Below are 24,769 nucleotides of genomic sequence, written 5' to 3' on the forward strand. Positions count from 1 at the left end.
GTGTGGTGTAATGTTGCATCGTGCTGCTCTGTCAGTGTGCCAGCTCCCTGCCCTCAGCAGCAGCCCTTCATGTATTGCTCTCTGTCCCCAGTGACACATTCCCCCAGTTAGGGAACTGCTCATCTAAAGTCTAGTTTGAGGAACAGTTTACCTGGGAGGATTGCAGCTTCCTCAGCAGGCTGGTAGTAGGTTTTCTTGCTGCAGAATTGGAACTTCTTTTGCTACTCCACTGGGGAGATAGAAAGCATGGAGGTCTAAAGAGGGGCAAGTTTACGGCCGTGGCTCAGCCTACAATTCACAGCTAGTGCTCTGGGTGACATGTCCCCCAGATGAGATGCAGTGTCTCTCATCTGTCACTTCACATGGTGGGTAGAAAAGCTGAGACTGTCCCATTTCATTGGACCTGTACTTGGCCTTTGTAAAGGAACAAAGGGAAGGACTACATCCTATGTAAAATATTTTGGAAAACTACTAATTTAGAGCTGCTGCTGTTTTGGTATTCAGTGAAATGGTTGTTTTGAGATGGGCTACTGAAGAAAAGTGAAGCAATTATAAAACAATTCTGAATTATTATATACATGCTTAAGGCAGAATACATTTTAACTTTATTGGTATGGGGCAGTGCTTACGAAAAGTCAAAATCGTGGAGTAGGTTTGAATAGGGAGCACAGTAATGATCTCTTCTGTCTTTAAAGATTTCAATTCAAATCAGGATTTGACAAGGAGACTGCATGTGTCTAACAAGATTTGACATTATTAGAAGAGTGCATGCTTCAACTATGATGATAAAAATTCTCATCCATAATTTTGTTAAGAGTTACTTCAATGATCAATTTGCAGAGATTATTCTAAGAGTTAGTCAGTCCCATTCCTTTGTTTTCCATCTGAATGAAGTACTAATTGTCCATAGAATACTCTAAAGGTTACCATAAATCTTTACCATCAACTCATGTATGTGTGCTGAGAAGCTGACTGGTTGAAAGCCACAGACCTTGAGTGTTGGTACATTCTATTTAAACCCTGAAGAGTATTCTTCTCAAAAGAATAGAATGGTTTCTATATAAAGAAGAACGGTAATTCAACAGTGTAGTGAAATTTGGAGCTTTATGGCCCACCTTCAGCATACAGTGTTATAGTACCCTCAGGCAGATAATTTTCTGTGATTGTAAGATGAGTGAAAGGTCTATGAGCTGCTTGCTTTTTATTAGTATATCATAGCTTGTAAATCATGCTGTATTAGTAAAGGGCTGGCGTTTCTCACAGGGAAGTGTTAGTCTTCTTGACATTCTTCCAAATTTGTTGAAAGTTTTTAGCCAGTACAGCGAAGAGACAACTGTCCTGCTCTTGTGTATGTGCACAGAAGTCCTGACTTGGCTAACAGACATACTTCAGTGTTATTCCTGGGAAATAACCATGTCTTGTACTCTGGTGGTATTCTTAGCTTGAGAAACAGATAACATGCAATATCCAGTGAGTCACTGTGCCCAGCACTGCTTTTCCTTCACAGCAGTTTTAAGGAGGATGAATGCTTTGCTTTCCTGTGTCTAATTTTAGTATGTCAGCAGGCCCGAGGACTTTCAGACCATCTTCTTAGATGATATCATCCAAAACCTTAAAACTTCAAAATGACTTGCTTGTTTTAGTTCAGCTGGGGGGAAACTTTCTTAGTGAGTTCTTTTTCAAGTAAAGTATGTTGCAAATAGGTATGTCTGGGTGTTACTGCTGTGCAGTCAGACATCATATCTGTATATAAAACATCTCCTGTTCTTACTTTCTGGATAAATACGCAGGGTCCACTAAATGGACTTGGGAGATTTGCTTGTCGTGTTACAAAGCAGAATTTGGCTCCTTGTGCATTTGTGACAGTCATAAAAGAACTGTAATCTGTTCCTTTTAGCCCTTTGTGTGTGTGAATGGACTGTTAAGGGTGAATGTTGGTCTTGAAAGGAAGTAAGATGTTGCGGCTCAAAATATCTGCTTTGGTATTTTCTTACCAAGTGGGTGACTTGTCCAGAATATACTTGCATCTCTCTCTTCTCTCTCTGACATGCGTGTATACACACAGACAGATGCAAAGAAAAAATGAGGATTTATAAATAATATTTTGGTAATTTTCTTAATGCACATCTTGTCCAATCTTATGACCAAATATGTTTCACATCATAAGTCATGGCTGAATTTGACTTAGCTGTAATTTTCTGCTATTTATAGCAGAAGAAATTCCTCGTGCTCTATATAAAGCTATTTAAAATAAGTTTTGCAATCAACACAAGTGGCAAAATGAACTAATCTAAAGCTAGCGTAAGGAGCTTTAGCTATACATATGACTGCAGAAAAGAAATTAAAGCATCTAAAAATCAGTAACATATTGTATATGTTTTGAAAACTTGTAGGTTGGGTTGAGGCAGCCTGCCAAAAGCAGCATTTGTTTCCTTGCAGACTTTGGTATAACAGTGCTGCCTGCCCAAAGTCCTGTGTTTAGAAGCCTTTTGTTCCAGAGTTTTTTTCCTAATACTGTAACCCATTGTTGTTATGTGCTTAAGTTGGATCTAAAAAACTTTTAAATATGTGTGACTTTTGCGTGTAATGCTGTATTCCTAGGGAAAAAAATTGAAGTTTTGCATCAGTGTAGACATGAAAAATAGAGTTTTATGCAAATAATTACTTATTTTAGAAACTGGCAATTTAGATACTTTCCAACCTGGAATGTCTTTGAAGTTGTGTGCTGTGTCTTGAAGTGGTCATGAAATCGCAGCCATGTGTTACCACATGGTTATTGGACAATTGCTTTAAAAAACATTGAAAAATAAAAAAGACGTAACTGATTATTAATGTGTTTCAGTTATTTCCCATTTGGTGCTTGAAAATGCATCATACAATGTGTCTGATTTTAATTTTTTACTTAAAGCATGGTTTAAAACAGCTATAAGTTCAGTGAGCTTTGTGGAGATTGAAGTTGGCAGTATTGATTGAACTCAGTGTTACCTATTTTCATGTCCAAAATCTCTCATATCCAAATGTATATCAGAAAAATGAGGTAATGTCATTTCATTTTGAAAACTAATATTGCAAAATGATTTTTCCCAGGAAGAAAACAATTTAATCATATTGGACAAAGTTTTATATTTATAATAACTTGATCAATCTTTTAAAATAAGCAAGTCTTTATCCTTTTTATTGAAAGTGTTGCCATATTTACTTTTCTGCAGTTTATATTTTTCAGGGTTTCTCTATAACAAAGTGTCTTACATTTTGTTTTTGTTTTGTTTTGTTTTGTTTTAAATGCAGCTCTCTATCCATTCCAGAACTAACATTTGCTTCAACCAGAGACTGAAATGGCATGACTGGAGCTTTAAGTAATTTGGCTTTGACGGTTTCACCACTTTCTGAGAACTTGGAACAGAAGTTAAACTCTATTTCTGCACTATCCCAGGTTATAATGCCATCCTTGCCTAATGAGGGAGGTATGCTACTCTTGGATTTTTAATATAGACTATTAATTATTCAATATGCTTGTACCTCTAAGCTGAGTTGCAGTACAAGTTTGTATTTTTAGTTCATTTGTATATGTTATTGGAGATCTAAAATTGTTGATAGTTACAACATTATTTTTCAAAGATAACCATGGAACTGGTCCTGTGACTCTGAGTTCAGAACTATCCTATCAAAGCACAATTAAGAGAAAAGTCAGGAAGAAGAAGAAGAAGAACGGAGTCATCACTGCAAATGTTGCTGGCACAAAATATGAAATTGGTAGGAAGCTACTTACTCTGTTTTCATCCTACTAGCCATTAGACGTGAGCAAGTTACTAACTAATGGAGTGAATTAACAGACTTTGCATCAAGCTGACAGTGAGACATTTCCAAACGACTTTCTTTTCCCAGAAACCTGGGGGGTTTTGTCACATTGAATTCATAGCTTTGAACCCTGTACCTCTGTTAATCTCCATTTGTTACTCAGGGAAGGGTCTTGAAATGAAAAAACTTAAGTAATCAAGAAGGCTTTGGAAGAACCCTCTATGTGTGAATTATGTGTGTGTTTACTTAAAGCCTTGAAAGATGAACAGTGTAAATTTAAAGTTAAATACTCTGATTATTATAACGCTTTGTATTTTGACGCTTGGTCCTACTTGGGAAAAATCTTTTTTTCTCTAGAACCAGTTGTGCATGGCACATAATCAGTCTTTTTTTTCTGATGGATTTATTTTTAAAAATGAAAATAATGCATTCATTTGCTTTTGTAACTATGGTGCCTTGACTAAGGAGGCATTCTTGTCCCTATCTGCAGTGGCAGATGTAGTCACGACTGTTTTGAAATTAACTTGTGTCATAGCCAAGATTAAGTCTAACTACTGTACAAGTAGACTTTTACTAGATGACTGGGAAATACCTTGAAGCTCTTTGTGCTTCCCATCAGTGGTTGTGCTTTTATTCCTGTCTCAGTACAAGGTGCTGCAGCGTTGTAATGGCAGGTTTGCAGTAAGACTGATGGAAATACTGCAAGATAAATAGCTTTCTCAGACAAAGGGTCATATATTGGAAATGTTAAAAAACTTAATTTATTTTTTTGAGTTCTGAAAATGAATCTGTTTTAGAGATTCAAAATAGTCCCTAAGTATGTGATTTCTCCATAGTACGTGTGGTAATACAGGAAATGGGATTTGTGAAAACACGCGATGAAGATGAAACAGCTAATCTTATATGGAGTGACTCTGCTGTGCAGCAGGAAAAGATTGCTGAACTTCGGAACTATCAGGTAGAGTGGTAGTTAAGACTTTGGACATGTTTCAGGAAAATGCTTCACTCTGAAATCTTCTGTGACGTGTCATTGCTCCGTTTCATTTGTATGGAGGACAGAAAACCCCCCAGAAAACCAGCCAACCAGGCTGCAATAAGGCTGTCCCACTGCATATCTTAAAATCCTATTCTGCTATTGCAGATTTATTTGCTCATACCACTTGGAATCTGGTGTTTAAATAGCTGGGTCTGCTCTTTCATGCTTTTGTCTGCCAGCTGGGTGTTTTGAATAAGGAGAGTTTGAAAGAAGATGCAAAACATAATTTATAGGTTTCTCATAAGCTTTTAAGCAGAAAGTTAACAACCAGAGCTCTCTCCACAGTTTCTGTGAATAAATAATTTGGGGGTTTTGCCATTATTTGGTTATAGCATTCTTTGTTCCTAGAGAGCTTTGTGAATTAGAGTATGACAGTTTGATGTATGAAATGAAATCAATGGGTACCTATGCTGATGGAGGGGAATACAACTTGCAGCATCTTTAGTATTGCAATGTATATGTAGTATAATGTAAGATATTATCTTGAATAATTGAGATGTAACACTAATTATGTTTCCCTGAGCATGCAGGTTAAAATGCTTGTATTAGGTATGGCAGAAAAGCTAAAAAGTATCAACTACCTTTCTTTTTTTTTTCTACTTCCTCAGAGAATCAACCATTTTCCGGGAATGGGAGAGATATGCAGAAAGGATTTTCTGGCAAGAAACATGACTAAGTAATATTTATTTTAATGTTAAGAAGTTTTTTCCAGCTATAGTGTTTAATGCAATACAATACAGAATTATTGCTTGTAAGGTTTGTTTATTTTTACTAAGAAACTATAAGAGGACCAAGAAGAATTTTCAAAGTTCTTTAATAACTTTAGTTTGGTCCTGGATCTGTAGTACTAGAGTGAGCTACTCACTTTCCAATCGACTTCAGTGAAAAATTATGTGGATTCAGCTCTCTGTCTATGTGTTGCAGAATGTAGGTGAGCCTTGAATTATTGTGCAATAAACCTGACACAGTATGTGGATGGATATTACATCTGCATGCAGTCCAGAGCTGTGTGCTCTAGGCTGATCCTGCTTGAGCAGGGAGACGACCAGATGACCAACTGTGGTCCCTTCCAGCCTAACCCATTCTGTGATTCTGGGATAGTATTTGTTGAAAATAATTGATGACTATGTTTTTATGTATATCAAATCTAAAAAAATGTGAAGCATCTTAATGTTTATATAAGAAATAAGTCATTGAGGCTCATTTGTCTAATTACAAATTCTCCTGACTCTAGTGGAATAAGTGGGTTCTGAGGAGTTATCCTAGCTGGAAATCTGTGAGTAAGACCTGTAAGAAAACAATACTAAATAATGATTTGAGAGCCTGGAAATAAACAAAGTTTTGGGGATAAACTTATGTCAATACTTTGATTATCCTACTCTAAATTAGTTTGAAATTATTAAAAGAGTTCATTTTTGGCCCCCAACATTACTTACATTGCATTTGGTATTAATGGAACAAGATTTGTCTTCATATTAATGTAATTAATGTTACCATGCACGGATTCTTTCAAATGCAGTCTGATTACACCTCTCTCAACCTACTGAATTCTGAGTTTTAAACACGATTTAAAGATACTCCGTGCTGAGATTGCACATATTATAGATAAGGTGGGAATAATTTTTCTGATACTGTAAATTAGGGTCAAACTTCTATGTTGTGACTTCACTTAATATTGGTAGATACAGCAGGGCTTTCAGTAGTCTGTTTTTTTTTTGTAGTACTGGACTCACAAGTTGCTACTTGGTATTTGTGATTTATGAAAATCAAGATGATACACCTTGAGAATGCTAGTGAAATCATGAGTCAGTTGAGATACGTGGTTGAGCAGGCTCTTGTCTGTAGAGAACAGGATTTGCTCCCTACACCTGTTATTTGAATAGGATTGTGCAGAAACAGTAATTCTGTTCTCTCGCTTCTCTGCTGTATGCCATATTTTCCATTCCTACTATTGACTCTACTGGTTACGGATTGCTATCATGAAGAGTTCATAAAACAATCTTGAGAACTGGTGGAGAGTCGCCACTTTTTTTCTTCTAATTTGGTGTTGTGCTGATCTCACCCTTCTATTCTATGCAAGTTGTTGGGAATGGAGTGAAAGAACAAATCTACCTGACTCTGAGAGGCAAATGCTATTCAGAAGGCAATGCACTTCAGGAATTCCTTTTAGGGCCAATATCCAGGCACTCTGGATGACAGAACAATGTGGTTTTCACATGCAGAAGGGTGGAAGGGAGCAGTGTAATATGTAGCATGTGTGATGTGAAAGGAGACAGCCCAGCAGAGAAACTGTAGGAACATAGAGTAATGGAACAGATAGAAAGAGGTGTGTGCTTGAGAACAAAAGCAGGCATGACCATCAGTAATGATCAGAACACAGAAAAATAAATATAGATGTAACATTGTAGGGCCATTGTGAATGGTCTCTTGGATGGGAACTCCTCATGTGAAGGATAAGTGTGGTTACAGAATGAATACATTAAGTGGGGGAGAAGGTACACAGGATGAATGGGAAGGGGCACAGGCTCATCTATGAGATGGTGTTTTTTGCAGCTCCTTTGCTGTTTATGTTTAAAAGACTAATGAACTGATCATAGGCCAAGAATTGTTCTTATCCATACCCACAAACTCCTTTCATGCTTGAAAAGGCAGAGGATTTTGAAACCTATAGAATCTGTGGTATTAGACTGACAAGTCATGTCTTTTGTAACCTGTGTTTTTTTCAACACCTTTGATTCTTCTGCACAGAAAGTGCTTTGAGACCAAGAGCATAGTCTGACCACATCTGTGAGCTAAGATAGCGCTGAGAAGAACAATAATTTGCTGTTTAATTCTCAGACCTCCTGGTAAGGACTGCAAAGGCTAAAGAATAGAGGAGCCCAGTGAAAAAGTGGTTATCCACAGTAGTGGACAGCAGATGTGCTGAAAAATAGGGCTATTGTAATGGAGTAGGCCTTGATTCCACAAGCTACTTGATGATGTTCCTAAGCCTTTTCTGAACAGGGCCAAGCAGGGAAAGAACAGAGCTGAGTTCTTTTGTTGAAAGTTTCAGTGAGCCCCAGAACTTGTAAACAATGACGAAGTATTCCACTTCAGATTATTAAGTGCTTGCAATCTACCCAGTTATGAATCAGAAGGAAAAGGCATGTAGAACTGCTGTACTTGAAGTCACAATATAATGTATCTGGAATACCTTGAAGCTATATTCATTGAGTAGGGAGTGTGTGTATTGAAACCCTTGAGTAAGTTAAATGGCAAGTCTCTATCATGTAGCAGGATGCTTACAATAAATAATCTGGAGAGGAATTTAAACTAAACACAGAAATTTCTTTTTGCCTAAAAATAGGATAATTTCTGCCTAGATAAGCTACTCAGTTGGCAAAGTAATAACATTTGTAAATACAGAGCAGATGGAGAGTAGTTTAACAATATGCATGAATCAGGAATTATAATATATACTTATGGGGGTTTTTTTAACGTTTTCCTAAATATTTAGTGTCTTTGGTCAAACCAGATTTGTAAAAATAATAGTTACAATGAAGCTGCAGAAGCACTGAACCTCATGCAGTACTTCAAGACTACTATAGCTATTGTGGATTTGCAGAGTGTTTGTTGGGTAGTTGGCTACACAGTGTGGTGACAGCATATCTATTATACCAGAAGGACTTGGCTACAGCCCCAGCCTTACAGATGTGGCTGGCAGCTCCTTTTTTTCCATCAGTATTTGGGCCACTTAAAGAAAAAGTATCTAATGCTCCATCAGGAGTATTTTGTAGGCTCTAGTAGAAATGAAAAGTGGAAATTATATTGCCTCTTTTACACTTAAGTTATCCTGGTGCTACTAGTTTTCAAAACAAAAGGAGAAGTGCACCTAAATCTGTATTTAATTTAAAAGTATTAAAATTCATCATAGCCCCATTTAAAAATAATCAAAGTTTGGGAACTCCCTATGTCACTTAATTTCTTTTTAAACTTCCAGTCGCTTTCTGTTGGTCTGCACATATTTGTGTTTGTACTCTATATTACAGAGTAGTTCTGAGTTACCTGAACTGATTTCTTATGTGGTTATGTATGGAGAAATTTCAAGCACTCTGAGTACGTGAAACAAGCTAGCTGCACCAGTATTTACCTCAGCAAAGAATAAATTTGTCCTGCTGGAAACTATAATATCAGTTTGCATAGTACCACCAAGTCCACTTTGCTCCTATAACTTGGTGGTTAACCAGTATTAAAGCAACCCATATGTACCTAGCCCATACTGCCAGTGTCTTCCTGTCTGCCAGATACACAGCCTTAGGTGATGGAAACTTCTACTACCTGAATTCTTTGCTGTTCTTCCTCTTCTATTTTTCTTTTCTGCACAGACAACAGAGGTATAAAATGAGGTATACTCACTACCTCAGCTGCCACAGTTATTAAAGCAGGACACCAGGACCTTGCTGCATCCTTTAGCCAGATTCAGTTTCAGAGTTTGTGTCCCTACAATCTCTTAGCCTTATTTTTATTTTAGTTCTTCTGTTACACACACACACACCACCCCCTCCCCACCTCCCTGCCTCTGCTTGGTCTTGCTTTATGTATCTTTTCTTTCTTTTGACTAAATGAAATACTTTTAGAATCTTAATCCCAATTGCCTGGTACCAAACACAAATCCAAGATAGTGTGATTTGCCCTGTATAGAAGATAAATGAGTTGCTTGGCCTGTGTCAAAATATATTACTACAATTCCCTCAAAAGGACCAAAAACATCTTAAATTCCTTCCATTTTAATTTTAAATGCAGTACTTGTTATTGGTACTTTTTGCACCCATGAAGAAACTCCAAATATCCCAAATCCTCTTATTTTGTGTGTTGAAAATGAAAATATTTTTCAAATATCTCCCCCAAAAAAATAAATCCATGGTCTATTGTAAGTTTAATATTTCTAAGACTAGGAAGAGCATTAAATCATCTGAGTAACTGGCCTAAAAATTGTAACAGGAGTGAGATGGATGCCAAGAGACAAGATGGATGCCAGTAACATCATAAACATGTGATAAACAAAAATGCACAAGATACTCTTCTTTTGAATATACCATATTCACATGCATGTGTATATATTATAGAGCTCCAACTACTCTGAAAGAAATGCAGACATTTGCTTTCATATTGCAGAATATTGCTAAAAATATTCCCTTGTCAAATTGCCATAAATGCTTTTTAATCCTGAGGATTTGAAACATCAAAGTAGTTGAAAGATTTTAACTCAATTACACTTTTTTTGCAGAATGATCAAGAGTCAGCCTCAGGAGTACACTTTTATTCCTAGAACATGGATCTTCCCTGCAGAATACACACAGTTTCAGAACTATGTAAAAGAACTGAAGAAGAAACGTAGACAGAAAACTTTCATAGTCAAACCAGCTAACGGTGCAATGGGACATGGGTAAGTTGTGAGTTAACTTCGGTCTTCTTACCCATTAAACTTGAAATCTAGTGCTATTTATATCATTAACAGAAGCTGTGTATTAGTCAGAAGATTGTATTTCAAGTTGTATGAAGGACCATGTAATGGGTGAAGGCTTCACAAACCTCAAATAAGCTTAAATAATTATTAAGATCAGGATTATTTTATTGTGAATTTATCCGCTACACTTCAGTTTATGCTGTGAGATTTTATTGGGTGTAAATGGCAGGTTTTTGGTGGCTGGAGGCTGCAGGGGTGTCATGTGGGACAAGGTCAGGATCTTTCACAGCTTTGAGACCAGCCCAAACAGCCCATTGCATTTCCAAACTGCAGCCAGTCAGAGAAGCAAAAATATGTTTAAGAGCAGCAGCAACAAGATGTAGGAGAGACAGAGGAGATGCTGTTGGGGATGTGGCTGGAGGGGCACTCGTGGAAGGAGGTGACACCCATGCTGGAGGAGGGACACCCCTGCAGTTGAGTTGAAAAGATTTTGTCTGTGACAGGACTGCATAGTTAGAAAACAGTAAGATAAATATTGCAATTGCATTTTCAGTTCTTCTTTTTAGATATTTCAGTTTTAGGTTTTATTGCTTTTAATATAAATTTGGATTATACAATGCAGTAAAGCTCTTAGTTATTCAGAATATATCAGAATTACTATAAAAGTAAGGCTCCCAAACTTCTCCATTTCCTTATTTTTCTGTCCTCTCGATAAGGACAAAGATAAGCTGAAGTGAAAGGTACCCACATAGTTCAGAGAAATGCCTGGAAAGTTCCTCAGTATATTAGGAGTATTCACCACCAAAACTCTGAAATGTATCATAGATAATGAAGAACAGGATCAAAGTAGCAAAGCTGTGGGTGTTTTAGGTTAATAATTGTATACTGAAAGTATTAAATCTTGCAGTTTTTTAAAAGTCTATGTAGTTAGAGACTGGGAGTTGATAGCTCGTATATAAACTTTTTTTTTTTGATTCTGATGTGGGAAACTGGAAATACAGAAATGTGAGCTTAATCTATGCCATCCTTAGTCATACAAATCAGTGTCCTGCTTTGCGAACATCATCACTAAGTCAGGTTGGCACTGAAAGTTCTTTGCAGCCTGTACCTTGGGCAGAAGACGTGACAAAGACTGGAAGTCTATTTTTAGAGTTGCACGGGGACTAATCACAGAAGCTGGAGACTGGTCATTCTGCCAACAATGTCTAAGTGTAGAACAAACCCATTATTACAAATTGTTGAATCAAAGCAAGCAGAAAGTTATTTTGAAATGGCTCACTGCCTTTTTTCATCCAGTGAAGCACCATAAAGGACAGAAATCCAAAAGCCATGTAAAGGAACTTTCTCTACCCTAAAAATCAGATATCTAAGTCTCTTTATCCAGGTAGACTTTAGCCTGAGTACCTGGCTGGGTGACCATGAAAATCTATTTCAGAGTGTAATGTCCAAGTTCCACATTATTAAAATAACTTTTGTTTTTACCAGGATCTCTTTAATAAGAAATGGAGAAAAGTTACAAGCTCAGGATCACTTAATTGTTCAGGAATATCTTGACAAACCATTTCTTATGGAAGGCTACAAGTTTGATTTACGTGTGTATATTCTTGTAACCTCCTGTGATCCATTAAAAGTATTTTTATATCATGATGGACTGGTGAGAATGGGCACGGAAAAGTATCACCCCCCCAGCGACTCAAATTTGGTAAGTTGTTCATTCCAATTTACTGCTTATACTTGTAGAATTTTACCTGTATAGTGTTTGGAGGAGGTAAAATGAATAAATTTAGGCATGAGGTTTAATTAGATGTTCATCTGGCTGAACTTCTGCATTGTCATTGAAGTGAAAAAAAATAAAATGGAAGATACTTAACTCATGCTTTCTTTTTCCATGCCATGTACTTTTAGAGTTGCTTCAGTGTAATTACATAACAGACAGAACATGTAGAGTCTTCTTCCTTCTGTGCAACTGAAAAGTATGACTGTGTTTTGGTGCACCTTTGAAAAATGCAGGTATAATTTGGAGCCCAGTACAAATGGTATATTTGGAAGAGTTCCAGTACTATATTTGGAATGGTTTGCTTGTAATATTTTTTTATTGCTACTAATCTCAGCATTAGCAGCAGTGAAATATGCTGTGAGCGGATAAACAGAGCAGGCAGTTGTTTCTGTGCTCCCACAACTGCTCGTGTTTTCTATTGTATGAAATAACCTGGCTTGTCACTAATGACATTGTTCTTTGGATGACATTGTTCCACAGTGACATCGTGCCAAATAACTTCAGACTATTAGTTCAGATGTTTAACAAAACACTTTTCTTTTTTATTTTTAAGTTTGAAAAATAATTACTTTTGTCTGTCTGAAACAATTTGAATTTCATGAAAAGATGGCAGTTATTATTCAAAAGCAATAGATTTCAGAATGATTCTCGAAGGAGTAATTGAAAGCCATGGGAAAAATACATCTAGTGCTACTGCAATATATTGTTAACTGGCTTGCAATTAAATTGATTAGTTTTGTTAATTTCATTAACTTTTTTGAAACATAAGGAAGTGCAGTAAGATAAATGACACCAGAAGGCTTGTGTTATCTGTTGAAGAGGAATTGGAACAGAAGGCTTATGGTCAGCTTAGAATATCAACTGCTCTCATGTATATAATCAAACATGGCAGAGGACTGTTGCTGTGATGGGGACAATCAGCATGGGAGTGTGAGTGGAAAGCTGAATGAATATCTGCACTGGGACATAATGTAGATGATAAATCATGATTTATAAATTGGCCTTGGAAAGAGAATGTTGGGGGTTTTTAATTCAACGGATAACATGCATTTATTGCTGGTGACATTTTGCTCCATAAAGGAACTGTAGCACTCAGTCAGTCATTTGTGTAATGCATTGAAATTTACCTCCCTCTGATATATGGCTACTAGCCAGTTAAAAATGAGCAACTTTGGCAGATATCAATGTGGCAGATGAGTTTATATGTAAAAGATATTTTAAAGTATCACTATCATGAGAACATTTCTCATAAATAAGCTACAGTGAAAACTGAAATGTGGGATTGTCTATGAAACAGATGCCAGAGTGTTTTTTAGCCCTTTTAAAGTAGCACTTAAAAATACCATCCTTATTGTTTGCTTCCTGTGGAATGGAATGATTCTGTAAGGTATGATAATTACTCTTCACTTTTTTTTTTTAGGTAGTTGTTTACATACAGACCTGTAAAAATGGCAGATATAATACCTAACCAGAAGTTGAGTGGTAGATCAGTTGACTGTAATTGGCTTAAGTACGAGCCCAGGTTTTGTTGTAAGAAGGTTAGAACATTCAGTAGATGAAATCTTCAAGAATCAGGAACACTAAATCTGCACATGGTATATTTGCAAATATGAACTGTTTGACTATTTGACTTTTAATTATTTTGCATTGACCGTTCTAGATTTGTATTTAAGGTTTTTTTTAATGTCTTTTCTCTCTTTTTTTAGAGTCAATTGTATATGCATCTGACTAATTACTCTGTCAATAAACATAATGAACACTTTGAACGGGATGAAACAGAAGACAAAGGAAGCAAACGCTCCATAAAATGGTTTACTGAGTTTTTAGAAACAAATAATCTTGACGTCTCCAAATTCTGGAGTGATATTTCAGTAAGATAAACTGATACACTTTCCTTTATTTTGTGTGTTCTTAGAAAATTAATTGCTTTTGCCATCTGCTGTACTACAATCCAGAGTGATTTTTGAAACTTTATTCATCCAGATTCTCAGCAATGCGTGCCACAAAGGGCACACTCTAAATGATTATTATGTTTTTTTAAAGACTAAATTCAGAATCTGGTTACAAATTTAATGTTAACATTTTTCTGAGGGACAAAAGTCCTTTCAAACAGTTATTCACATAAGTATTATGATACAAAGGAACAATCCTATTTAAATTCCTGGGGACTTTTCTAGAGTATAAAGTGAATTTTATGTGTGAATATTTACAAAATTGCAGTCAGTATTGCATATTAAATCAGCACTATTGAAATGGTTATGTTACAGGTGCCATTATGTGAGAAATAGGCCTAAGACTGTTAGAGCTTAAAGCTGTATGTAGATTCTGAGAATACTTATTGAAAATGATATTGCAAAATGAAATGGGTGAAGATTGCCTATACAATCTGTGTTCCCACTATGCTTTTAGTATTTAACTTATTGCGTGTCTGAAAGTACATATGTACCATGGAAAGTATGGCAATACAGCTTATATCAAATTATGTATGTTACTCCACAGGAACAGTTTATTTATTATAGACTATTTATTTGGTATGATATGTAAATACATACATGAAATTCAAAATATTAAAGTTTTAAAATTAAAAAAATTTTGTAAAAATTAAAAAATATAAAACAGTAGTTCAACATATACTGATGTCTTCTCTCCTGATAAATTTTTCTGAAACAAATCCCTACAGGAGCTGGTAGTGAAGACTCTCATAGTTGCAGAGCCACATGTTCTACATGCTTATCGCATGTGCAGGCCAGGGCAAGCACCAGGAAGTGACAGTGTCTGCTTTGAAGTCCTCGGTTTTGATATTCTGCTGGACAGAAAACTAAAACCATGGCTCCTAGAGGTAAACCTCTTTATACAGATGTAAACTAAATTTTTAAGAGTGAAATTAATTAAGCCTCTTCTGAATGCACATCTGTGTAAGAAAACTTGCAAAGGATCTGTGCAGTGCAGGTGGTACTGTTCAGTACATAAATGGTGCATTTTCTTTAGCATCCATGTGGAGACACTGCCTTCCTGTGATTTTTGGATACTCAGGTAAAGGTAATTGTTTTCCTGGGCAGATGTCGTATTTCAGATGTTTTTGAAAGTTCTAGTGGGAAATGTTACATTGTGTTAATCTAGTTGTTATTGTAGCTAAAGGACCTTGCTTATAGCAACTGGGTGCCACAGAGATTTCCTTCATGAGTATGGCTATGTAATATGGCTCTGACAACTTTTGTAAGTGTATGCTCTTAATTTTCTCATTTTTTGGAGGAGGGCATATGTGTTCCCCTGTGCTTTCTGAAAGCATCCCCATAAACAGAGGAAACTAATTTGGTATACATGAAATGCTGCAAACAATTGGCATGAATGGACTGAAAGAAACATTTCTTCTCTGATATGTTAGTGGTACAGTTAAGCCTAAGTGGTGCTCACACACATTTTCAACCAGGAGTGTTTGAGGTTTGTCTGTTGATTCTCTTTAATTGCACTGTTAATAACATATAGGTGAAGTTCACTTGTCTTTTTTCAGAGTGTCTTATATAATTCTGTTAACTGGTTGGGAAGCTGTGCAGCTGGAGGAAGAAAGCAAAATGAATTAAAACCTGTCTATTGACAGTAAATCATGAATATGATTTGGCTACTGATGAACAAAATGTACACAATTAATTTACTGAATTATGACCTTGTTCTCAGGCCATTAATACTGCCAACAGTTGTTTTGTCGTGTTTATTTCTCTCAGGGGTTCTTTATAATTTTAATTAGAAAAATACAATTCCTCCCCTGTTGCCATGCAGACATAGGCGTATTTGGTGGCTTTGATGTTCTCGCCAAAAGCAGCACATGACATGAACTTAGTCTGTACTGCATTGACAACCTCTGTTTTTGTCCAGTGAAGCCTACTGTGCCTTTGATTTTGTGCTACATTTTCAGATTATCATCTATAGGTTGCCTGTAGCTTGCACATAGCTGTATGCAGTTATTTAAGTGCAGATTGAAGTTGGTCTGTGCAACATTTCATCCAGCCTTGTAGCGAACAGTGAGACCTCTTCTGTGAGAGATGGTGAGTCAGCCTGTGTAGTGAGTCTGTTCTGAAGGACACACATCTCTCTCCTTTGATATTCACGTGAGGTATGGAGATTTTGGAGGGCTTAATTCACCACTTATGATAATGGGTCTTAGAGGAGATTTGTACCATCCCAGACTCCTTGTTTATGAGGGAGAGAACTCATAAAGTAGTAAATGCTGCTCTGGTATTTTGGATTGCTGGAGAGTGCTTCAGGATTTGGTGTTGTGTACCTGGTTATTTTTTTAAAATACAGAAGTCTAAGTATTTCCTTTTCTGCTTTTGGTAATACAGGTATCCTTCAACTTACTTTGCCAGACATTTAACTAAACTAACAGTTTAGTTTTTCAGTTTCTACACTCATCTGCTAGGTTTTACTGTGCCCATTCATGTTTTTTGAAGCAATCTCACAACAGAGTAAGTGTATACATACTGTATGTATGCTATATGTAGTGTAGAAAAGATCAAATATGCAGTGTATGTATATACAGTATATATAACATATATACTCTCTATATATCTGCACATTTTTTTTTTCCTAAAACAATTCTGGCTTCTTCCCCACATTTCCACTCTTATCTCTTTCCACCAATTCCCTCTTGCCAAAACCCTGTTAGGGGAGTGAATCATTCTTTCTAACAGTGGTAACAAGTACTAATCACAAGGCCCTGAATGTTCCCAGTGTTATGGGAAAATTGCCAAAATAGGATTAGGATGATAAATCTAGTTTCATGTTTCCATGCCTTATGTAGCTTTTCTGTTATAAAGATAGCTTAATAAAGTATTATAAAAAATAAATTGTACAACATATTATAATGACTCTGCTTTCCTGGGTTGACTCTTGTTTATATTGCCTTGATGCATTGTAGCACTTCTGCTTCTTGATGCTACTGAACTTCCGGAACCTTCTACTGATGTGAGGGCTGTGGGAAATGCATGATTGCCATCTTGTGGCACCAAATGTTTCTGGCAAGCATCTGTGCAGTCCCAGCAGCCCCCATCTTTTCTGAGGAGCAACAGCTGCCTAGATCTCTCTTCAGTTCCCAGAAAATCCAGTTTCATTCTTTTTCACAAAAATTTCCGAGCTGGCTGATTTTATTTAAAGGGGGAAATCAAACAGTTGACGTTCTTGAGTTGGCTCCAGGTTTGTTCAACCTCATTTTATCCAGTTGGGATCACAAAGTTGTGATCATTGAAGAAAAAGATCCCACATATTTTAATAACTGCCCTAAGTGCAGGATACCCCACTTCCCTAGTGATTTATGTGGGTGACAAGAACCTTATGTACAGATTTAGAAATTTATTATTTAGTGTAGCCTAACAGCAAAATCTAGTCAAAGCTTTGTAATCAGTCTGTGTAAAATGAATGTGAGCATATTAGACCAAAGTACCCAATTATTGCTAATTAATGAAGCTTTCTGGCATCTACTCCTTTCACTTGTGTTGTGCTTGCCCTGCCTGTGCCCCTGGAGGTCCAAAGGCCAACATGAGGCAGGAAAGGTCTATTTCTCTAAAAGGAGGTGGGTAGGTGGTTATAGCAAGCTTCCAGTGTCTTGTGTTCTTCACCAGGAAGAACATCTGGTTGATGGTGAAGTTTTCTTCCTCTGCTCTTAGCTTCACTTAGTGGTCTTTTTATTCATTTGCTGCCACCATCCACTTAGTGGTTGTTCATTCCCTACCCAGCAATTCCACACAGTCTCCAGGTTTTGCTAAAGTGTTTTACATTTCCTGGAATCATGCCTTGTGCTCTCTTTATTATCCCTAGACCCAGTGTTATCTAGTTTACAAGGTTGCATTCCTGTAGTGAACACAATTTGGTCACTGTGATCAGTGTATATCTGAATCTCTGAATTTTCAAGGCCTTTACTATCATCATTTGCATGTACTTCTGAGGTTCCTCATACAGTCCTGTTTTTGTCAAAAATCTTCAAGATGTTCCTTCCTGATAAAATTGCTGATGTTTTATTAACAGAACCCAGTCATGTATGTCCTAGTTCTCGGGTCATTGAACTCTAAATAAGCATCTCTCAGCTGAAATACAATGGTTTGGTAACCAGTTATTAAAATACCTATTGTGACATATGTTATCAAGATTACTGCACTTCTGTCTTACAGATTAGTCAGCAACCATATCTGTTGTCTGGAAATAAGGGATAGCTGCATGAAAAATAAGGGACAATACCTTCTTTTCAAGGATATTTTAAGGGAAAACCAGTTGTCTTCTTAAGATTTTCACCCATAACAATTGACTAAACAAGACACTTTATTTCAGTGAATATTTAGCCTCTTTACATTTGTAAAATTATATGCAAATATTATACAGCTGAATATAGAAGGTAATCATATTTGTATTTCTTGCACTACTTAGACTAAAGCCATGTGGAAATACATTTTCAGATCTAAATTAATATTTGTACCATCACAGTATAGAAAAAAATTGCCTTTGTGATGATAGGAGATGAACAGGTCAGTCTAAAGAGGTTGTTCAATTAAATATTTGGATGAAAGACTTCCAAAAAAGAATATGTATAAACCTTTTCACTATTTCTGCTGAGTTTTCATGATTTTTCTTTCAATGTCAGATTGCACTGCTCACGTTGACAGCCTGTCTGCAAAAACAGCAAACAAGCTGATTCTCAAAGCCAAAAGACAACCTTTAGCTATGAGCATGAGTGAAGGGCAGCTGGGACTCAGCAACAGGACAGCTGGGGGCTCACCTGCCAGAATAGTTCTGTCCCACAACTGTAGAAGCTCCTAGATGCTCTAGTGTATTTAGAGTTTTAAAACAAAATTTTAATTAAGTGCTTTTGCCCTCTACTGTGGACATACAAACTGTATCCCACTTCTGGTTTGCATGGGGCACAAGGTGTTAATTTTCACTACTGAAGCTCTTTTGTGTCTGTCACTTCTGTAACCAGCACTGCTCAGGCACTATCAAGGTGAGATTCCTGCCTCTCATAGGCACCCATTGCTCAAGTATAAATTTTTATACCAGCCTGGAAAAACTTCCTAGAATAAGTCCTTATTCCTCCTCAAAGCTTTCTGAAAACTCAAGATCTTCTGCAGGGACTCCAAAGCTTGGCAGGGTTATAGGGTGAGGGTCCTGGCTCTAAAGTGTGTGATTTAGTCTCACTGATTCCCAGTTGCATTTTCCTTGTTTCTCTAGATTTATGGTAACATTTTAAATCTCTTATCTTGTACTTAGCTTATAAGCTTTTTGTTACCAAGCCTGTTAATTATTTTGTTTTCACACTGTTAATTATTTTACGTTTTCACACTTTGTACAGATTTAATCACTTAGATCTCTAGGTGTTGCTGTCAAGTGTATCTAAAAAGTTATTTAAATATGCTTGGGAAGGCCTTGAATTAGAGTCTCTTTCTGTCCTTATATAGTTGTTTTTAGAGTAGTATTTGAAAGTTGCTTTCACACTGGTACCTAGGAAAGAGCTTAACTCCTCCTGTGCTGGACCACTGTAGCATGGCACATCATCTGTTGTAGTGTGTTTAACAGTACTTTGTAAATATTCATTGTAAATGTCTGGATAACTCAGTGCCTGAAAGGAACATCTCCTGCCTCCCAGTATCTGTGATACTAAATATGCTGCTTTTTGGAAAAGAACTTCTCAACATGTATTCTCTTAATCTCTGCTATATTTGAAAGAGTCATTTCTCCAAAGCTTGTAACAATAGGTGTATTCCCAGTGAACCTGAACATTCCTGAATCTTCTGTATCTCATTTTTTCAGATTAATCGTGCCCCAAGCTTTGGAACGGATCAAAAAATAGACTATGATGTAAAAAAAGGAGTTCTGCTAAATGCATTAAAGCTTCTCAACATACGGTAACCAGTCCTCCTTTCTTCTGTCTGTCTCTCTTTCTGTTGCTTTGATTTATTTTTTTTTAATTTGAATTGGACTAGGAGAAAAAGAAGACCTTTTTCCAGCTTCATATTTTCAAAATATAAATGATTCCCTTGCTGTCAGTTTTGCTTTAGAAATTTAATTTTTCTGTTTGCGAAAAATGAATGGTAATAGTAATTTTGTTCTATGCTTTTAAAAATGATTTTTCAAATGAGTCTCAGAGTTGGGATATGTGTGCAGTCATGGGCATGTGGGCACATGGGAAATTTGCTTTGATGATAGTGTCACATATAGTCAAAAGCCATAGCCCTCTGCAGGAAAACTTTGTAGCTGGGATATGTTAGATAAAACCTATACTTCAGGAAAGTACACTATAGTACAGAGTCAATACAGTACCCCTTCAAGTGTGAAAATACTGTAGCCATGAAATTTAATATTAAAAAAAAGTCTTAATGAGTGTTTAAAATTCTGATTTTATATAATAAACCACACAAATCTGACTGGAAAATACAGATGATAAACTTGATATGAAAATGCATTTCATCTCAGCTGCACTGGATTGGCATTTCTTAATACCATCTGTGTTTCAGGACAAGTGACAAAAGGAGAAATTTAGCTCAACAGAAGGCTGAGGCTCAAAAAAGACTGTATGGTCAAGGGGCAATGAAAAAACTGTTGCCAGGTTCCTCAGACTGGGAGAAGCAGCGCCACACACTGGAAAGGAGAAGAGAAGAACTGGTAGGAAGGGGAAGAAAAGTGCTGTTTCTTGCCCATGGTTTATGCTTGCTTTGTTTTAATTTTCTTGTTTTCTTAATTCGTAGAAGGAAAGACTTGCGCAAGTACGTAAACAGATTTCCAAAGAGGAGCATGAAAACAGACACATGGGGAACTACAGGTGAATATTTTTGACTGTATGAGTAGGAAGTATGTAATGCATTCTTTAGGAATAATGGAAACAAGTGTTTGTGTTAAATTATAATTTTCTGCCCCAAAATATGTAGGCTCTTGTAGGAAATATATACATGCACATCAGGGAACTTTTTTTTCCAATAGGTCTTCTCTTGATTCCAATTTTTTCTATGCACTTAGGAATTTATGACAGTTTTTGTGCAAGAAAGACGTGATAGTTCACATTCAGTGTACCAAGAACCATGAGTGTTGTTATGAACCTGTTCTGTAATCACATATGATCATTCATACCTTGGGGGTTGGGGCAATATAGGAGTATGATTATTCCCCTACAAAGAAATCAAATCTGAGTGTATCTCTGAGGCTTGCCAAAAATTCAGAAACTTTATTGGTGCTTCCATCATTTTTAATAGAATGACATTTGAAGTACTATATTAATATTTTTGCACTTTGATTTTGGATCATAGTAGGCTTAAATGTAAGTACCTGCAGATTCCTTGGTAAAATACATTCAAAAAGGGAGTGTTACATGGTCAGTTGTAATAGGCATTAGCCATAAAACAAGAATTTTGTTTTTTGATGATTTCATCATTATTATTATTATTTCTTGATATTTGCCTCAATGAGAAATAAAAGCAAGGCCTATGGATATTTGGTGAAAGGGAGCAGAGTATGGCTAGGAAATGATGAGGGGAATATTTGCCCATTCTTTATAACATTCATCCAGGGTGTAGGAGGTCTGAATTCCCATCTTTTGTTCTGAATTAGTCAGAATGCCTTTGCTGCTGTTCTCTATCACTGCTCTTTTGAGCAGATGCTCTATAATTCTTTTTATGTTCTCATTTAAACAGATAGATGTTTCTGTGAAATTTTCTTTTTTGATGACTTAACATTTTGCTTACAAAAAGTCTTTCTTTGTAACTTTCACAGCTTTAATTACATCCTTGCTTGACACGTGTGGAGCTGAGCTAGTACATAATAAATCTCTAAATATACAATGAAGTGGTGAAGTGGTTATTTTCATGCCATTTGGACTCTAAGAAAGAGAAACACCATGGTGCTTTAATACATCTTTGTTTTTTGATAACTTTAAAGTCTAGCTTATTGACTTATGACATTTTAGGCTGCTTATTCAGTTCTTGACTGAAAATGAGCCACATGATCTCTTTATTTAGCTTTTGTGCTAATGTAAATAAATAGAAACACAAGAGTATTTTTTCCTTAGGAAAATATGAAGTGTCATTTCATGAGGATGGTACACTTGTAAAAGGGCAGCACAACTTGGTGTTTTCTTGTTGTCATATATTTGAGAAAAGGCTGAAGAATCAGTAGAGCCTGAAAAGAAAAGTAATCTTGGCTAGAGATGCAGAGAAATTTCATCTGAGCATTATGCAGTATTTTCTCCCTGTGGTATTCCTCTGCAGAACAGGACTAGCTTCTATCAGGCATTGCCATAGAATCCTGGAAATTTTTGGTGCTAGTATTACCACATGGATTTATATTATGCGCTGAGTAAAAATTCAGAGAAACCTCAATCAGCCTCAGCAGGCTTGGATTTAACCTATAGATGTCAGCTGAGCAATTGGCTTAGTCAATGTCTGTCTGCAAGCACAAATAGCCAACTGATTCCCACAGGGGTTCTGGGGCAGTCAAAGTAGGAGCCATGCTTTGAAGCTTTTGTGAATTCATAAGAATTGGAAAGGATCTATATAGCTTTGAAATGGCCTTGAGCTGCGGTGTGTTTCTACATATATTAATATGATTTCTTTATTGCTCTATGACACTTTTTCAGCAGTGGAATCAACACCATTATGAAGTGTTGACTGCAACTAGATCAGAGCTCCTCCAGGTGTTGAACTGGAACCATCTTCAGTTCACTGGAGAGCTGCCCTGAGTCTAATGGGATAATAACTGTCCTTTTTTCATTGCAATGACATCATCACGATAGGTGCCTTTTCAAGGAGAAAAACGCTGAAAAAGAAGTAGAAAGAACCTTGTAAAAAGTTCATGAAGAACTCACAAATACATAGAAATCACTTAATGCCAGGCACTGTATAAATGGTGCCTATGCTTTGCACAGTGCTGGCAAAATTAACTTAGGGATTGCTCCTTACAATATGTTAGAAATTAATCTTCCATCTTCATAATTTCTGGCTGTGTTTCAGACATTCATGACAGATGGATTGGAGTGGTTTTCTTCAAAGTCCATTGTTGCTTGATGAGCATGAATAAATCACTAAGTCCTGCTTCTCATATTTTCATAATCTTCTTACCTGTGATTTTAGAGAATAATGGCATAGCAGCTGTAACGGAAAATCAGAGTTACCCTATATACGCATGTTGCAGAATTTTTTTTTTTTTTTTTCTTCCTGTTTTTGGTGTTTGAGGATTTAGCATTCAAGTGCAGTACATATTCAATCTTTAATTTACATCATGCTCATGAAATCAAACCAATCATTCAGATTTTCACTGTTTTCTGTCCTTTTATTGCTCATACAAATTATTTTGTGGCTCTGAATTTTACATGCAATGTTTTGTTAATATTTCATGAATCATTCACACCTGCATGCATCAGTCACAGCCTCTGAAATTTCTGAGCACTGCAGCACTGAGTATACCTCTGGAATGACCTGCATGGTATTTCTTTTGACTGGCTAATTGCTGGCTTAAACATGAATGTGTTCACTGAGTTAAAACTCAATGTAGAGAGCAATGTTCAGAGTATATGTTTTATGGTATATTATCTAATTAGTATAGATGGGATACATAAACATTACAGAAGAGACTAGGAACAAAAATAATGCCACTAATTCACAATGTGATAAGTAGCTTAGCTTCTATCTTAAACTCTTATTTTTTTCTTCTATTTTAGGCGAATTTACCCTCCTGATGATAAGACATTACTAGAGAAGTATGACAGTTTGTTAGCCACTGCTTTCCAGACGTTTCTTGCTGGAAGAGCAGCTTCACTTCAGCGGGAAATGAATAACCCTTTAAAAGGAATGAAGGTACTGAAGTACACAAAGTATTGGCTTTAGGAGTTACTTATCCTTTAATTCATGACCTTGTGGGTTAGATTCACGGTGATCATGTGTGATGGCTAATAAATATAATTTGATAATGTTTCCATGATTTTATTATTATTCTTTGTGCAGCTTTTGGGCCAGATCCTTGCATCTGGATGAACTGCAGTGGACCCAGGGTGGAGACAGGCTAGATGGCTTTAAGCTACTTTACCATATCCCTGATCCTCAGTCTTACCCCTGGCCAAACCAGAGGTTGGCAGAAACTGCTTTTGAGCTGGTAATTGCCTCCTTCTTCCTCCAGTAATGTTCCCAGCCTATTCATCCACTTGTAAGGACTGGAACAAGAAATAGCCTAAAACCAGCTCCACTAGCTTAAGGCATCCAAAAACTCTGATTCCCTACTTATGTAGTCAGAGACAGTAGGAAAATGGCTACATTAATAACCAGCTAATGTGATTTAATGTGAAATCTGAGAAATAATTTTGCATCCTTGTAGTTGACATCATCCAGCAGTTTTACAGGAATCTTTGTTCAACCCTTTCTTCAGACTTTTATCTTTAATAAATGTTAAGACTTGATTTTAACTTTCAATTTGATGTTGCTTTCAAGGAGAGATGCATGCATGAGATAAAATACTTGTATTTCCTCCTGTGGAGGGATTCATAGCCTTATTTCAGTAATTAGTAATCAGAGTAATTTCAAATTCCTACCACTTTCTGCTTGAATTTTGGAAGGACAGGATATGTCCTGCTGTGAATTAATTGTAATGGAATTCCCTTTTCTAGGAAGAGGACATTTTGGACCTTCTGGAGCAGTGTGAAATAGATGATGAAAAGCTAATGGGAAAATGCACCAGGCAGCGAGGACTTAAG

General features: G+C 36.5%; 1 protein-coding gene across 1 annotated transcript; it reads left to right on the forward strand.

The window, feature by feature from the left end:
- Positions 1–3,439: 3,439 nt before the first annotated feature.
- TTLL7 (tubulin tyrosine ligase-like family, member 7) lies at positions 3,440–24,769 on the forward strand (the record flags this gene model as incomplete). The annotated part of the gene is made up of 13 exons (XM_009071587.1): positions 3,440–3,464; positions 3,619–3,753; positions 4,635–4,756; positions 5,443–5,510; positions 10,101–10,259; positions 11,766–11,982; positions 13,764–13,928; positions 14,738–14,896; positions 19,849–19,943; positions 20,553–20,700; positions 20,784–20,857; positions 23,744–23,879; positions 24,683–24,769. Coding segments are annotated over exons 1-13 (1,590 nt in total), but the record flags the coding sequence as incomplete, so codon positions are not given.

This window comes from Acanthisitta chloris, unplaced genomic scaffold (assembly GCF_000695815.1).
Source record: "Acanthisitta chloris isolate BGI_N310 unplaced genomic scaffold, ASM69581v1 scaffold44773, whole genome shotgun sequence".
NCBI classification, from domain to species: Eukaryota; Metazoa; Chordata; class Aves; order Passeriformes; family Acanthisittidae; genus Acanthisitta; species Acanthisitta chloris.